The sequence below is a fragment of the Electrona antarctica genome, assembly GCF_951216825.1.
Source record: "Electrona antarctica genome assembly, contig: scaffold_25, whole genome shotgun sequence".
Taxonomy (NCBI): domain Eukaryota; kingdom Metazoa; phylum Chordata; class Actinopteri; order Myctophiformes; family Myctophidae; genus Electrona; species Electrona antarctica.
In genome coordinates this window covers 8,204,057-8,221,218 of record NW_027637034.1, presented here as the reverse complement: position 1 = coordinate 8,221,218, position 17,162 = coordinate 8,204,057, and the positions used below count along the sequence as shown (strand labels likewise).

Here is a 17,162-nt window from a genome sequence, read left to right as displayed (position 1 = left end):
CAAGGTTGTAGATCGTCTATTTGAAGATTCGAAGGCAGTTGCAAAACACATGCATCTATCTATCTATCTATCTATCTATCTATCTATCTATCTATCTATCTATCTATCTATCTATCTATCTATCTATCTATCTATCTATCTATCTATGATTCAGTGACAGTTACACACCCCCACCAACAGGAGGCGAAAGGCATTTAGACAACAGTGCCTGGTTTATTTTGTTGCGCATGCGTGGAAAACCTTTGACCCAGTGCTTGTTTGCCTCACGTCACGTAGCTGCGTCTAGTTTTCCATTGGCTCCGTCTTTTTGGCAAATCTAGAATTTCCTGTTTGAGAGCTAGCAAATTTAAGACACCCGGTTGCTTTCAGAATAAAAGCGTAGTTAATTAAATAATTATTACATTTATCCATTTAGATAACTTTTTAATTACTTATCTTTACACAGAAACATTACTTATTACTTATTTTTACACAGAAACATAATGTGTGTCCTATAGCATCGTTTAAATGCTTAATTTATAGTTTTAATGTGCAAATTAATCTTTTTTTCGGGTACTCTTATTTTGAAGAGATCGTCCCCCGGAAGTCTTATATTTGCTAGCTTAGATTTGCCAGAAAAACAGTGCCTTTTCCATTACGGTGATGGCGTTGTTTGTTGAACAAGTCAAACATGTTGTCGTGCCTCTCGGGAATTGTTGATGTTTGTGCCTTTATTACACATTCTATATTACAGTAGGAACAGAAAGCTTGGTGGAAATGTCTCCTAAAGGAGGTCAAAAGCGTCAAATGGAGTCTGTACGGCTGAAGATAAATGAACAGCTAGCGTCGGTGGGAGAGGAGATATTGTTTGTTGTGGACAAACAGCGTGGCGCTGCTGATGTTTGTAGTGTGGAGCTTAGCGTCAGAGTGTTTGTGTTGGAGCGCCTCAGCGCGGTGGGAGAGTTCATGGTCAACCTCTTCCAGAGAGAGATGGAGACACTAGAAACTCTGCTGGAGACACAAAACAAACTCCTGGACATTGATTTTGATATGGACATCGATCTACACACTACAGGTTAGTAGACAACAACACCAGCTTAGCTACAACAAGTAGCATCAAGCTAGCTGGACGGAACTACATTTACCAGTAGTTATACTAGCTCTGGTCCATAGCTCTAATGCGTTGCATTTAGAGCTATGTTTCCCAATTCCTTTTTTACCCCTACCCCTCATCCCTTGCCCCTACCCCTCAGCCCTTGCCCCTTCCCCTTGCCCCTACATAATGAGTGTCAAGGGGTAGGGAGATAAATCATCACCCTAGGAATTGGAACGTCCCTAAATATTGAACGTCCCTTGTAGATATTGATATATTGATATACAACCTGTTCTCAGAAAATAGCTGATCTGCAATCTCACTACAGGCTAGTGGTCCCCAAACCTTTTCATGTCAAGGACCCGCAAATTGACAATTAGCCTGCAGACCCCCATTTGAAGAGATATGCCAGGGACCCCATAGATTTTTACGAATCTAGCAGTGTCACGGACCGCCAGTGTGACATGCATTAGTCCATGGACCCCCATTTGATGGCATTTCTGTCTCTGGGACCCCCAATTTATATTGTGAAATCAATGTTAATTAACTCAGAGTGTACAAATGGACCCTTATGGGTCCATTTGGTTCCAAACTATCATTTAGCTGGGGACCCCCTGGAACTCTCTCAAGGACCCCTGGGGGTCCCCATAACCCACTTTGGAAACCACTGCTATAAGCTGTAGATCGGCTATTTTGGGAGAAGAGATGATGATGAAATAAATATATTGTGGTGACTAGGCACACACAGAACAGTTGTATATGACATTAATAATTCACTGCGTTGTTGCCCACGTTTAATATGATTGTTCCTCATTATAATGCAATGCAGTGTGTTACCTTTAAGTCCAGAAACACACCTCCGAGGTGTTGACGTATTTACCTCTGCGACAAGTGTTGTCTCTCTCTCTTCTTTTCTGATTAAACGGAGTGCCACCATCGTTGGCTTTTCCAACCTGAGAAATATCTCCTTCTCTTCTCTGCCTACGCCGGCACTCCTACATTGGTGACCCCGATACTCTTGGACGTTTCCAGAGTTTACTGAACATGTCAGCTTCACTGAAATTGCCCGAATTTTGGGAACGAAATGCAAGCGCGTGGTTCGCACAGGCGGAGGCTCAATTCGCCATCAAAGACATCACAGGGAATGAAACGAAATTTTATCATGTGGTGGCATCTCTTACCAGCGCGACTGCGGGGAGAGTGGTGAGTCTACTAGAACGTCCTCCGACGAGGAACAAATACGGGACTTTGAAGGCACATTTACTGGATACTTTTGGACTTAATGAATCCGAGCGTGCGCGCCAACTCCTCTCGCTTCCCGGCCTCGGCGACAGCAAGCCGTCTGAGCTGATGGATCACATGCTGGCTCTACTGGGAGACCATCAGCCTTGTTTTCTTTTCAAGGAACTCTTCCTGCAGCAGCTTCCAGACCAGGTTCGTTTGGCACTTGCAAATTCTGCTATTACTGATTTTCGTCTGCTGGCCAGAGAGGCAGATACATTTTTCTCGGCTGGGAAGAAATGTTTTGCGGCCACGCCCACTACTGCCTCCAGTGTCTCCAGCAGTGATGACCATATGTATCAGCCATACTCCATCTCTGCCACTAACACTATGCCCCGACGTGCAAAGCAGCCAGGAGGATTGTTTCTACCATGCCAAGGTTGGCAATAAAGCCAAGAAATGACTTCCTCCCTGTACATTCAGTGCGTCGGGAAACGCACCGGCCGCCACCTATTAGCAGCCGTGGGTGACGGCCGTACCAGCGGCTTGCTGTTTATCACTGACTCCATCTCCGGTCGTCGTTTTCTTTGTGATACAGGCGCCCACATGAGTACTTTGCCAGCTTCGGCCACAGACATTCGCATAGGGCCACGCGGCCCCCCCCCTTGTGGCAGCCAATGGCAGCACAATCCACACCTTTGGCACACGCACTGTGACGGTGTGTTTTGCTGGTCAGCGTTTCACCTGGGATTTCGTGTCGGCGGAAGTCTCCACCCCCCTCTTGGGCGCTGATTTATTTTTTGCCAATAAACTTCTGGTTGATGTGAGGAACCGACGCCTCGTCCATGCTGAAACGTTCAGCTCATTTCCTTGTGAGCACAGTGACACTGCCCCGACAAAGCTGTCCAGTGCACTCTCGCCTGCTGATGACTTTTCTCACCTCCTCGGGGAGTTCTCAGACATAACCACGCCTACTTTTTCATCTGCCTCCACCAAACATGGCGTGTTGCATTACATCTCCACCGAAGGCCCACCTGTGCACGCCAAGGCCCGTCGTCTTGACCCACACAGGCTCGCTATCGCTAGGACGGAGTTCGATGCAATGGAGCGCCTTGGCATCGTGCGTCGGTCAAACAGCCCCTGGGCCTCCCCCCTTCACCTAGTGCCCAAGTCCAATGGTGGTTGGCGCCCGTGTGGCGACTACCGGCGCCTTAATGCTGCCACTACGCCTGACCGTTACACTATTCCACACATCCATGACTTTTCGGCCCACCTGGCGGGTGCAACTATTTTTTCAAAAGTGGACCTCGTCCGCGGCTATCACCAGGTGCCCGTGCATCCTCAGGACATTCCCAAAACAGCGGTAATCACCCCGTTTGGGCTTTTTGAGTTTCTCAGGATGCCATTCGGACTCAAAAATGCTGCCCAAACCTTTCAGCGTTTGATGGACACGGTTCTGCGCGACTTGTCATTTGTTTTTGTCTACCTCGATGACATTTGTCTGGCCAGCACGTCGACAGCAGAGCATCTGTCGCACCTACGGCTTCTCTTCAGTCGTCTCAGGCAGCACGGCTTGATCATCAACCCAGCAAAGTGCCAGTTGGGAGTGTCTTCTATGGATTTCCTGGGCCACCACATCACTACAGCCGGAGCAATCCCACTGCCCTCAAAGGTGGAGGCAGTGCTGAAGCTCCCACGGCCTCTCACGGTCAGGGCTCTACAGGAGTTCTGTGGCATGGTAAACTTTTACCACCATTTCGTGCCTCGGGCTGCCAACCTTATGCGGCCCCTATACAGTGCTCTCAAAGGGAAGAACTCTCCTAGGCACGCCATTTCTTGGTCCACGGACATGTTGGTGGCTTTCTCAGCGACAACATGCCCTCGCAGGAGCGACTATGCTGGCTCACCCAGTGCCAGGGGCTCCTGTTGCTCTCACCACGGACGCGTCGGACTATGCTGTTGGTGCTGTTCTCCAGCAGTTGGTCAAGGGTGTTTGGCAACCGCTCGCTTTTTTCAGCCGCCAACTTCGTTCCAGCGAGCAGAAATATAGCACTTTTGACCGTGAGCTCCTCGCCCTGTATTTAGCAGTTCGCCACTTCCGTTTCCTGCTGGAAGCTCGCCCATTCACTGCCTTTGTGGACCACAAGCCTCTGACTTTCGCCATGGCCAAGGTGTCGGAACCATGGTCGGCCAGGCAGCAGCGCCACCTGGCGTTCATCTCTGAATTCACCACGGACATCCAACACGTGGCAGGCAAGGACAATCCCGTGGCTGACTGCCTCTCTCGCGTGGTCATTGGCGCGGTGCACCTCGGGATCGATTATACGACCAGGCCTCAGACCCCGACATTCAGGCTTACAGAACAGCAGTCACTGGCCTCAAGTTGGCGGACGTACCTTTTGGCGATGACGGCACAACACTACTGTGCGACGTGTCTCTGGTGCTGCCACGTCCTGTGGTGCCGCAGGTCTGGAGACGGAATGTTTTTGACGCCATACATGGGCTCTCGCACCCCGGCAGTAAGCCGTCACAACGTCTTGTGGTGGCAAAGTTTGTCTGGCATGGCATGAAGAAGGACGTTCGCGAATGGGTCAGAACCTGCGTGGCATGCCAACGTGCAAAGATCCATCGTCATGTTAAGGCCCCGTTGGGGCCCTACACAGTTCCTGAACGGCGTTTTGACCATGTCAATGTTGACCTGGTGGGACCTCTTCCTCCCTCCAGGGGATTTACTCACCTCCTGACTATGGTGGACAGGACCACCCGTTGGCCGGAGGCAGTCCCGCTGTCAGCAACGGCAGCGGCTGATGTGGCACCTTCATCGGTACCTGGGTCGCCCGCTTCGGCGCCCCCTCTGATCTGTCGTCCAATCGTGGCCCCCAGTTCACTTCTGAACTCTGGAATTCTGTTGCTCATCAGTTGGGTGTCTCGCTCCACCGCACGGCGGCATACCACCCTCAGGCCAACGGCATGTGTGAGCGCTTTCACAGGGACATGAAGGCCGCACTTAAGGCTACTCTCCAGGACGACACCTGGATTGACAAACTCCCCTGGGTGATGCTGGGGATTAGGACTGCGCCTAAAGAGCACCTGCTTTCTTCCTCGGAAGAGTTAGTTTATGGACAGACCCTCAGAGTCCCAGGGGATTTTATTCCCCGCACTACTGTCCCCTGGTCTGCTTCTGACCAACGCCGTACTCTCCTGGATGCTGCTAAGACTTTCCTGCCAGTCCCGACCTCGCACCACTGCCTGCCCCAGGTGCACATCCCGCCCGACCTGCGAGCGGCGGGGTATGTGTTTATTTGTCACGATGCCCATCGGGGACCCCTGCAACCACCTTACGATGGTCCCGGGTGGTGGAGGCTGGCGACAAGACGTTTGTTGTTGATATTGGGGGCAGGTTGGATCGCGTCTCAGTGGACCGACTGAAGCCGGCCCACCTGGATTTGAGCCCCCGGGTGGGGCTCCCTTGGAACAGGTCCGGCCCCCTTTGGATCTCCCACACTGCCGCCCGGTACCTACTCGCCGTCAGCACCCATCTGTCACTCTCCCGCTGTGACCTCCTTTGCCTGCCCAGGAGCTTCGGAATAGCTTTGGGCGGGTCATTCGGGTCCCTGGTCGTTTCACTGGGCCAGTTCTTGTGAATTCTGGGGGGACGTGTGTGGTGACTAGGCACACACAGAACAGTTGTATATGACATTAATAATTCACTGCGTTGTTGCCCACGTTTAATATGATTGTTCCTCATTATAATGCAATGCAGTGTGTTACCTTTAAGTCCAGAAACACACCTCCGAGGTGTTGACGTATTTACCTCTGCGACAAGTGTTGTCTCTCTCTCTTCTTTTCTGAATAAACGGAGTGCCACCATCGTTGGCTTTTCCAATCTGAGAAATATCTCCTTCTCTTCTCTGCCTACGCCGGCACTCCTACAATATTGTAATTTTGTCTCATCTTGGTAGCCCACCAGAATGTAATGCTAGATATAGCTCATTCTGACACCTTCTCAACAGTTGTACCTGATTCATTGATTATTGTATCAACAGTTTGTATAGAATGGGTAGTTATATATCATAGCCTACAGGGTTAGAAAAAGGAAAAACAATTTACAGTATAGAAAGAAGGGGCTGTGGTCACTGTCTTCATTGTTTTTAATATCATTAAGAACAGAGTCATTTTCTATCATGGAAGTCGTGGTATGCTACATAATATGAATGATAATGTTTAAAATTCAACAACATTTAGGACAATCGTGATTCATCTCCATCCATCCAATGTACAGGCTGTACAGCAGCTTGCAGTCTGTTCCATAGCTGGTTTCCCTGGGAGGGGGGGGGGGGGGGGGGGGGTACTCAGGTATCAGGTACTCTTGTCAAAGCTTTCCTTCTTTAACTTCTCTACTGAAACTGTCAAATGGATGCATTCATATTTAGCAAATAGGAAGCAAAGTGTTTGTGTTGGCAATATTCAGTCATCATATCTCAACTGTAACATTGGAGTCCCTCAGGGATCAATACTGGGCCCTATTTTGTTTAGCTTATATATAAATGATCTGCCTTCTATCTGTCCAACTGTCTCCATACAAATGTATGCTGATGACACAGTTCTTTATACACATTCTAAAAACAAACAACTAGCAGCAGATAAATTAACTGCAGCCATGGTCCATGTATCTGATTGGTTGACAAACTCATGTTTACACCTCAACACAAACAAAACTGTCTGTATGTTTTTCTCACGCAACTCTACAGAACCTGACATTGACATTCTTGTCAAAGGTAACAGTATTCAGGTAGTATCAGAATTTAAATATCTTGGAATCACACTAGACTCAAATTTGACATTTAAAAAACACGTTAAAAATGTAGCCAACAAAATTAAATTCAATTTATCTAATTTCAGACACATAAGACCATATCTCACAACAGACGCAGCTAAACTCTTCATGCATGCTATGATTTTTTCTCACATAACATACTGTTTCACAACCTGGTCACAGACAAATCCGACAACGTTAAAACCCATAGAATCACTTTACAAACAGACATTAAAAACACTGGACCAAAAGCCCAACCGTTACCACCATTGCCATATAGTTAAAAAGTACAACTTATTTACTTTTGACAGTTTTAAACATTTTGCAGATGCTTGTCTCATTTTTAAAATCTTAAATGGACTTGCACCTCCACCACTGAAACAGTACATAGATCGAAGGGACAGTGGTGACAGAGCAACAAGGGCAAATACCAGAGGAGACTGTGAAGTGCCAATCAGACGTAGTGTGTTTGGTAAAACAGTATTCTCTGTTAGAGCCTCCCATCACTGGAACAGTCTCCCTACAGAAATAAGAGAGACCTCCAACTATTTGACCTTCAAATTTAACCTGAAGAGGTGGCTAAAACAAATCAAATTTGTAATCATGAGTAACTATCAGCACTATTTAGTATTCATCACCGGTGTCATTTTTCACTTCACTTTGCAGTTGTTCTGTCCCCTGTACCATGTTGATCTGTTCCTGTATTGTACAGTATTGTATAGTGTTTTTGTATGGACATAGTGTTGGGTGCTGGCACATATGCACACATGGCATCAACGCATGGTGTTGTGTGCTGGCACACTACACTCTGTCTTTCTTTTATCCGTTGTATTGTGTTTTTGTATGGACATAGTGTTGGGTGCTGGCACATATGCACACATGGCATCAACGCATGGTGTTGTGTGCTGGCACACTATACACTCTGTCTTTCTTGTATCTGTATTGCATTGTATTGTACTGTATGTGTCATTGTATGTTTAGTTTTACTACCTTTGTAAGAGCCTGCTCAGGGACTACAGATGAAAATTAGCTTATGGCTAACTCTGGCACATTTACATGGAAGTGAAAACTGAAATGTTGATTAATGAGCATTGTCCCTGTCAAATAAATAAATAAATACCAGCTATCACTGCAGCGAGTAGCCAACGTTATGCAGCAACAGCGTTATGTAGGTACAGTAGGCTATTTCATCACGGCTTTTAAGAGCTCCAAAACTGCAGAATGTTGACATATCGGGGTCTGGGGGGTCGGACTGATGCCTGCTAGTTAAGATAGTAGTTTGCATCCGAGTTGTTCCACCGGGGCACCGGCGGTAAATAAAAAATAATAAAGCGCCGATGCGAAATTAATGGGTAACGTTACCGTAACGTTGTTTGAATGCAACGCCGTAGCATATTGTTAGTTCAAGTGAGGTAACGTTAACCTTTGCTAGAAATTGCGATATCTTTGGCGATGCAGATTGTTAACACATTCAAATAATATATCATATTCTTCCATAAGTTCCATAATAAAGGACGGAAAAGGCGTCTTACCTCGTCCGCCTTCCGCCCTCTGTGATGTCCCTCCGTTTTAAGTCTGGGCAAGATCCAATCCCTCGGCCCTACCCCTAGCTCCAAAGAGAATTGAGATAACCCTTCCTCCTCACGTGAACGCGCATCAGCAAGGGGAAGGGCTAAGGGCCATGGAGAAGGGGGGAATTGGGAAAGGGCCTTACTCTCGACTTCCGCCGCTCGCATGAATGCAGACCAGCCTCTCGTCTTTAGCGTAAATAAAAATAACGTTTTTGCTACTCACCAATACACAGGCGGGTTGTGTCATTAGAAAGCCTACTTTCCTTAGTGGGAGCACTGTAAATGCAATGCATTAGAGCTATGGACCAGAGCTATAGTTATACTAGCCCTGAAACATGTTGTAGAGGCATTCGAGGATCCAAACCTCTAACTCCACATGGTGAGGGCCCTGGGGTTCATATAAGTATGCTAGTAAGTAGGCTAAGTATGAAATAAGGTCAAAAACGGTATGCCTTCCCAGCCTCACCAAACATTTTACATTGTTCTCAAAAGGCATGTCAAGAGACCTTAAACAGGCTACCCCACTTCCTCTCCCACTGACCCTTTCAAAATAAAATACAAGTTACAATTCACTGTTCCAGAATCACCGCAGAGGAGCTTTTACTTTGAAGGGGAGAAATTATAAAGGACACATGTCATGACGCAACTGAAGCCAGTTTTACGCGATCGCTACATTTACATGGAAAACGTGAAGGCCTACATAAACATTCAGATTTCAAATATAAAGTCCTCACCACATGTGCCACCGGTGTTAGAAATTTGCTGGTACAGCGATTAGCATTGCTGCATCCCACGTTGTTTAATAAAAAGCATTTTTATCCGAGCACCGACTACTTTTCTCAAACGGGGTTCGTTTAGGAAATTCACAGTTGCACACCGGGAGTGCACCGGGAGTGCACACCCAGTGCCACACTCCTCCCGACCTATACGGGCGCGTAGTTAAATGGTAAATGGTGCATTTATATAGCACCTTTATCCAAGGTGCTTTACATAGATTGTGCAATACATTCACCCATTCATACACCGATTGCGGCGGAAGCCATGCAAGGTACCAACCAGCACATCGGGAGCAATTTGGGGTTCAGTGACTTGCCCAAGGACACTTCGACATGTAGACAGGAGGAGCCGGGATTCGAACCGCCGACCCATGGATCATTGGACGACCTGCTCTACCTCCTGAGCCACAGTCGCCCCTAGTTGAAAGCCAATGGCAAAAAAAACAGCTCGGATAAAAATTCCTTTTATTACACAACACGGGATGCAGCAATGCTAATCGCTGTACCAGTGAATTACTGGCACATGTGGTGAGTACTTTAAATTTGAAATCTGAATGTTTATGTACACGTTTGCTCTGTAAATGTAGCGATCGTGTAAAACAGGCGGAAGTTAAGCCATGACGCTCGTGAAGTACGAGCGTCATGTGAACCATGGCTATAGTTATACTAGCCCTAGAATGTCTGTGATCATACATAAATTACATATATTCCTGTATACACAGCCATAGATCGGATGCCTCCGCTCCCAGTGAGCAAGGAGACATGGGCGGCATATATGTGCTCCACGCTCCGGAGTGAGATATTGTCCTCTAGTTTCACAACCATGTAAAAGTTCTAAGGGCGAGGGGTCCGGAATGACAGCTGGACTTCCCTTTATGACAGTCACTCGCAGGGCAGGGTTTTCTGCTGCAGCCTAGGCTCCAGAGTCGGAGGCACGGCGTGCAGAGAAATCCATTCTCTGCAGCTGTAAGAAATTAATTAATATCAAACCGAAAGAGCCCATATTACAATCTAAAAGACAAGTGTAGGTTACATTAATGAAAAATCGGTGAAATAATGTCGGCATCGGTGCCACAAATGACGGATACATCGGTGAGACCGATGTCGGGCTCTACTCACAACGCCTTGCTCTGTGAGGCATTGTGAAGAGACTCGAGACATTTTTAAAACGATGGTTATCCTGACAAAACAAATAGGAGAATAAATGTCATCTTTGAGTTGACAAAAGCACTTTGAGTTGCTCTGCTGATGCTACCTTCGCTCTCCTGTCTGTGTGTAAAGAGGTTTCATCTGAATATGAGGAGAGGAGATCCAGTCTGGTCCAGGAGGAACCACAACCTCCACAACATCAGGAGAGGAGATCCAGTCTGGTCCAGGAGGAACCACACCCTCCACAGATTAAAGAGGAACAACAGGAGAGGAGATCCAGTCTGGTCCAGGAGGAACCACACCCTCCACAGATTAAAGAGGAACAACAGGAGAGGAGATCCAGTCTGGTCCAGGAGGAACTACAACCTCCACAGATTAAAGATGAACAGGAAGATGAGACTGGTGAGTCAACTTTGACATTACTACGTAGGAATATGTGGTGCAAGACTCTCTCAGGTAAAACAAAATGTATGTAATGTAATTATATTAGTGTTATTCTAACAAGACTAAAGGGTCATTCAGGAACTGTAAAGATATAATTTGGTCACTCATGGCCCCCCAAAAGACAGACGGACACACAGCATGTTGTTTCCGCTCGTGCTGCTACAAAAGTATAGTTTTATACTTAAAGTATACGTTTGAACCCATAATCATGTATAGATCATGTAAGATTTTTGGCATAAATGGTGAGGAAAAAAGAAAGAAGAAATAACTTGTGTGTGCGTGAGACCATTTAAAGCACGAGACATGGTACGTGCACCACTGGACCACTCAAAGGGTTAAGTGATCTGTATAATCACTTAGACTGTCAGTCATCTGTTCTAATCATCAATCAGCACCAGACACAGTGGTGGATTCTTGAGCCACAATGGTTCTGTAGGCTCCACCTGGGCAACGGTGGTTCTGTAGGCTCCACCTGGGCAACGGTTGTTCTGTAGGCTCCACCTGGGCAACGGTGGTTCTGTAGGCTCCACCTGGGCAACGGTGGTTCTGCAGAGTCCACATGGGCAACGGTGGTGCTGCAGGCTCCACCTGGGCAACGGTGGTTCTGTAGGCTCCACCTGCGCAACGGTGGTTCTGCAGAGTCCACATGGGCAATGGTGGTGCTGCAGGCTCCACCTGGGCAACGGTGGTGCTGCAGGCTCCACCTGGGCAACGGTGGTTCTGTAGGCTCCACCTGGGCAACGGTGGTTCTGTAGGCTCCACCTGGGCAACGGTGGTACTGCAGAGTCCACATGGGCAACATTGGTGCTGCAGGCTCCACCTGGGCAACGGTGGTTCTGTAGGCTCCACCTGGGCAACGGTGGTTCTGTAGGCTCCACCTGGGCAACGGTGGTACTGCAGAGTCCACATGGGCAACGGTGGTGCTGCAGAGTCCACATGGGCAACGGTGGTGCTGCAGGCTCCACCTGGGCAACGGTGGTTCTGTAGGCTCCGCTTGCAGCTTGAATGACCCTCCTAAAGGCCTCACCGTGGGGTTGTTGGGCTTCCTCTTCACGGAAGACACAGGCTGGGGCGCCAACCCATACTGCTCCCGGGTGCCGTCCACATTCCGGCTATCACCCGTCTCTCCGGTGGTCACCAGATTATTCCTGGTTGTTCAGTAAACCTTTTTTGAATGATAAGTACAAGTTGTTTTTACTGGTGATTTCCACAGAGCACCACAGGGAGAGGTCTACAGTATCTAGAGAGATGGCCTCCAAAAGACATTCAACATTGTCAGAGGAACAGCCAGAGGTGGACCAGAGACGTGGACTGTTTGATGCGAAGATGCAACCTGTAGTAAAGTTGTACCGTATAGGTATGTGCTGTTTACTTACTTACATACAGGGATATTTCACTTTCAAAATAATTGTGGGTAATGTTATCGTCTACTCAGGCTTTTTGTGAACACTTTGGACAGTTTTGAATTTGCTCAATTCAGTATTTAGATATTTTATATTCATTTTTATCAGACAATCCCATTGTAACTTCATACTCCATTTTAACCATCGTAGATACACAGAAAACACCCATCCCTGGTTCTAGTGACTGATATTGTCCTTCCTTAGAGAGGGACAGCCATAGCTGAATGGGTAGAGAGCCCGTCTAGGAAACAGAATGTACCACAGTGATGTTGTTAGGTCTGTAGTGGGTCCCAGGACCCACGGGTGGGAGTCCTAATATAAATGGTATTTTTTGAGAAATTGTAATTGTTTGATATTATTGCATTCATACAAATGTAGTCAAGGTAGTCCTTAAGGGAAATTAGGTCCTAATTTTGTATATCATTACTTCAAAATGGATCAAATCAATGGTATACAATACTAGCTCCTCGATCAGATAAAACGTCAAGTTTTCTGACGCAACTTCTTTAACATAGTGAAGAAATGCTTTGAAAAACCCCTCTTGTACATGAAACCAAATACACACGATAAATCAAATAATGAATTGCATTTTTATAATGAATTGCATTTTCATAGCACTTTTCCAAGTGGTCAAAGCACTTTACAATTCATTCATACATTGGGAGGTGAAGCGGCGAACAGTCGACGCCAGGGTCCTCACTTCCCACATTCAGACACCAATGGTGGCGAGCTCACACCAACCAACTCATTGGAGGCAATGTAGGGTTCAGTGTCTTGCCCAAGGACACTTCGACATGTGGACAGGAGGAGCCGGGATTCGAACCGCCGACCCAGGGATCATTGGATGACCTGCTCTACCTCCTGAACCACAGCCGCCCACGATGAGTTCCAAACCTGTATTTAGATTGTGCGAGCATATGCGATATTTATTTTATCAAATCCAAGTCACAATTAATTCATAGCCGTCAGGTTTTTCACATAACAATAAACACAGCAAACGGGCACATAATAATTCCCCTGGGGCATGAGCCGAAGAGAATTATCCACGCGCGTTGTTTGGCTGATAAAAATTGGGATTGTGCGTGCCGTTGCTTATTCGGTAAAGGCATGCAAATAAAGCAAGGGCGCATAGATCCCAATCTATCAGACACACAACTGTAGCTCCGCTTAAATCAAAACCACATTGCAAGGAAAATTAAAACAAGAACGAAAAGGGGAAAGAAAGATTAAAAATAGTTTGTTTAAACTTCAAGAGAAAAGCTGGTGCACAGGGTTGTTGGTGAGCTAAGATAAATGAGAATAATGACACTGACTTCGCTGATGACATCGCGCTTATCAGTCAATCATTGGAGTCAATCAGTCAATCAAGAGCTCAGGCTCTCCTTCAGTCTCTTGAGCAGGCCTCCAACTGTGTTGGTCTTTATCTCAACGAGACGAAAACTGAATACGTAAATATATGCAAATCCAACAATAACCACATTATAAAAACACTTAACAACACTCCTCTGAAACACGTTGATGACTACAAGTATTTGGGTTCATATATATCTTTCAAACTAGGAAGGGTATGGCCTGGTCAGCCTGTAATGACATGCATAAGTTCTGGTCATCCCAGCTTAGTTACTTAAGATGTTAAGTAAAAATATTTAGGACGACCGTTGAGCCGATTCTACTCTATGGCTCCGAGACATGGACATGTTCAAAGAAACTAGAGAAACGGTTGGATGGCACTTACACCCGCCTTCTAATGAGAGCGCAAAATCTGTCTTGGAAGAGCCACCCATCGACTAATCTAATATACGGCAACCTTCCCCGTGTTTCTTCACTAGTCCGATCCAGAAGAACACAGTTTGCCGGCCACTGCTACAGAGCTGACAATGAGGTTATATCTTCCCTTCTTCTCTGGAGTCCTGCCTCAAACAGACCAGAGATAGAAAACTGTCGTTCCCTGATGTCATCGCTAGGGACACAGGCATCAGTAAGTAGGAACTGGGGATGGCAATGAAGGACCGGAAAGTCTAGCGTGATATTGTGAAATCCACGATCTCGACTGCGGTCGAAAAATGATGATGATTTTCTCTCATCTTGACAGACATGCTCACTCATTTGTAATGACACATATCAGTAGGTAGACCATGATTTCATCAAAAGAAAAAGACAGCCGCCCTACACATGCTGTCAGTGGTGCGTGCGTGTTTGTAGTATATGGGGAGCCAACGCATTTATATCCATTTCTGTGTGCATGTTGATTTTAGCGTGGCGACGCAAAGTCTCTCCGGAAGGTCATTCCTTGGTCAACTCAGGGGGTTCGTGCCAATCTCTCGCTCTCTCTCATTCCCTGGTTAAGCATTTCAAACCCCGTTTCCTGGCCTGGGGTCTGAAAAGGTCGATGTTGAAAACCTAATTGTTTACACAGCCTGTAAACAGTGGTCCGTGTGATAATTCAGGGGGGGATGCCATAAGAGATAGCTAACCCCCCTCCCCCCTGTGGTTTTGCGCTTCCTGATTATACCCACTCAGGAAGGCTGGTGTGCGGGGGGGGGGGGGGGGGGGGGTGGCCTGGGGGGGTTGCATTGGTTGAACTCTTGCTTCATGACATTCCACTGTTCAACACAACTGCATAATATTAATTTCAGCATCCAACATCCAACAACCTGTTTTTTTTGTGTAGTGTTATTTTGTCATATAACTAAAAATAAATCGCATGGATGCACCTGGGACGTATCCTCAGTGATGTATCCTGAGGTCAACGGGGTTTCGGGTCTACCATCATCATACCCCTCACTCAGGCGACCCAGCCGGGGTTGATCAAATCTTATTGTCTTATGTCCCAGTAGCTACCCTCGATCAGTCCATCAGGGAATGAGAAAGGCCATACAATCCGTTGCTCCGGAACTACTCTGCCGGGACTGGGAGATCCAAATTCTGGCGCGTGGAAGGACTAGGCTCTGTGGGTTGACTCCTGTCCGGGCCCCTCCTACGTCTCGCCAGGTCCACTCCTACTCTCACCAGGCCCAGGACCTGTGCGTTGCACCAGACTCCCAGCACCAGGCACTTCATTCAGGAGTGGTGGATTATAATGGCCCTCCTAAAGGCCTCACCAAGGTTTGTTGGGCTTCCTCCTCACGGAGGACACAGGCTGGGGCGCTAACCCGTACTGCTCACCCAGGTGCCGTCTACATTCCGGCTGGCACCCGTCTCTCCGGTGGTCACCAGACTATACCCGGTTGTCAGTCTATTCCTATGAGTCACTATAAATGGAATACCTCAGACTCCCAGCACCAGGCACTTCATTCAGGAGTGGTGGATTATATATCATAAACTTCTGTTGAACACTTGTTACTTAATTGTAACTATTTAAATGCAACATTATATTCAATACAAACAAAATATGCAAGACAAGTACAAGAATGACTAATCTTTACTTGGACAAGTGAGTAAATGTTCTTGTCCAAATGTGGCTCAAATGTCAAGCCCTGAAAACTATCTGTGATGATGTTCCTCCAAAAATGAAAAGTTCAAACATTAAATGTTTTTCTCTCTTTGTGTCTTTTTTCTAGCCGTCCCGCACCTCCCTGTGTGTAAAGAGGAAGTTGTCACTGAACAACAGGAGAGGAGCTCCAGTCTGGTCCAGGAGGAACCACAACCACCACAGATTAAAGATGAACAAGAGGAGCTACTTCAAAGACCAATGGAGGCTGATGGGTCAATGTTGACATTACAAGCAGTGAAAAGTGAAGATGATCATGATGATGAAAACAGAGAGACAGAGCCTGTAGCCGGCACCTCAACTGAACACATGAAAACACAAGCTGATGTAGAGGACTGTGGAACATCACAACCAACTAGTGACGACCAGCTCCTCTCGTCACACTGTTCTGTATCTGACACTGAAGACAGTGATGAGTGGCAGGAGACCAGTGAAGGTCAGTCAACTTTAAACACACTGAAATCACACAAGAAACAACATGTGGAAGGACAAATATTGTCTGGATATAGTTTAGATTCATTAAATAAAGTGAAATGGTCTCAGTTCATCCATAATGTGATCATTAACAGGTGATCTGTCCAATGCCAGACAACCAGTGACCATTAACATTTGAATCGCTGCATTTGAATGCAGCGATTATATTGTATAGTGAATTAAGCACCAGCCATCATTTGCCTATTTGCATTTTAACGAGGGGAAAGAATGTGGGTTGGTTCATTATTTAGCATTTGGAGAAAAAAAGCTGTTGCTGTTATTGTGTCTCTGTTGTTAATAATTAACCATGTAATCATAATATGATTATTATAAGAATAATGACATATCCTGATAATGCATTACACTACATGGACACATGTTTCTACACATATGCAGATTCCACTGTAAATACAGTTAAGATTTAGATGGTTAATTTGATATCCCAACACACAAAGAAGATACAAATAAGAGTACAGAAGGTGTTTATATATAAATTATATATTTTTTAAGTCAAGCTGATGATACATACATGATCCAATAGGCTACTGTTCACCCTGGCATTTTGTGTTGTATTTTAAATATACTAACTCTGACTGTGATCATTTCACAATGCATTTAGGCAAATATATAAAGTACATTGTATGGTATAGATAACATTTTAGTATAATGTATACATATAACAGTGCAGGGGTCCAATGCCCCCCACCCCCTGTTAGGTTGTGATTGGTGGAGGGGATTCTATTGTT

At 46.3% G+C, this 17,162-nt stretch overlaps 1 protein-coding gene across 1 annotated transcript; it reads left to right on the top strand.

Annotated features, from left to right (window-relative positions):
- Window positions 1–642: 642 nt before the first annotated feature.
- On the top strand, window positions 643–16,541 carry LOC306919237 (uncharacterized protein; the record flags this gene model as incomplete). Its single annotated transcript, XM_079532057.1, has 6 exons — window positions 643–650; window positions 888–1,054; window positions 10,738–11,007; window positions 12,263–12,406; window positions 16,013–16,075; window positions 16,531–16,541. 6 exons carry the CDS (start codon window positions 643–645, stop codon window positions 16,539–16,541), a joined length of 663 nt encoding a protein of 220 aa, XP_079388183.1.
- Window positions 16,542–17,162: the final 621 nt, after the last annotated feature.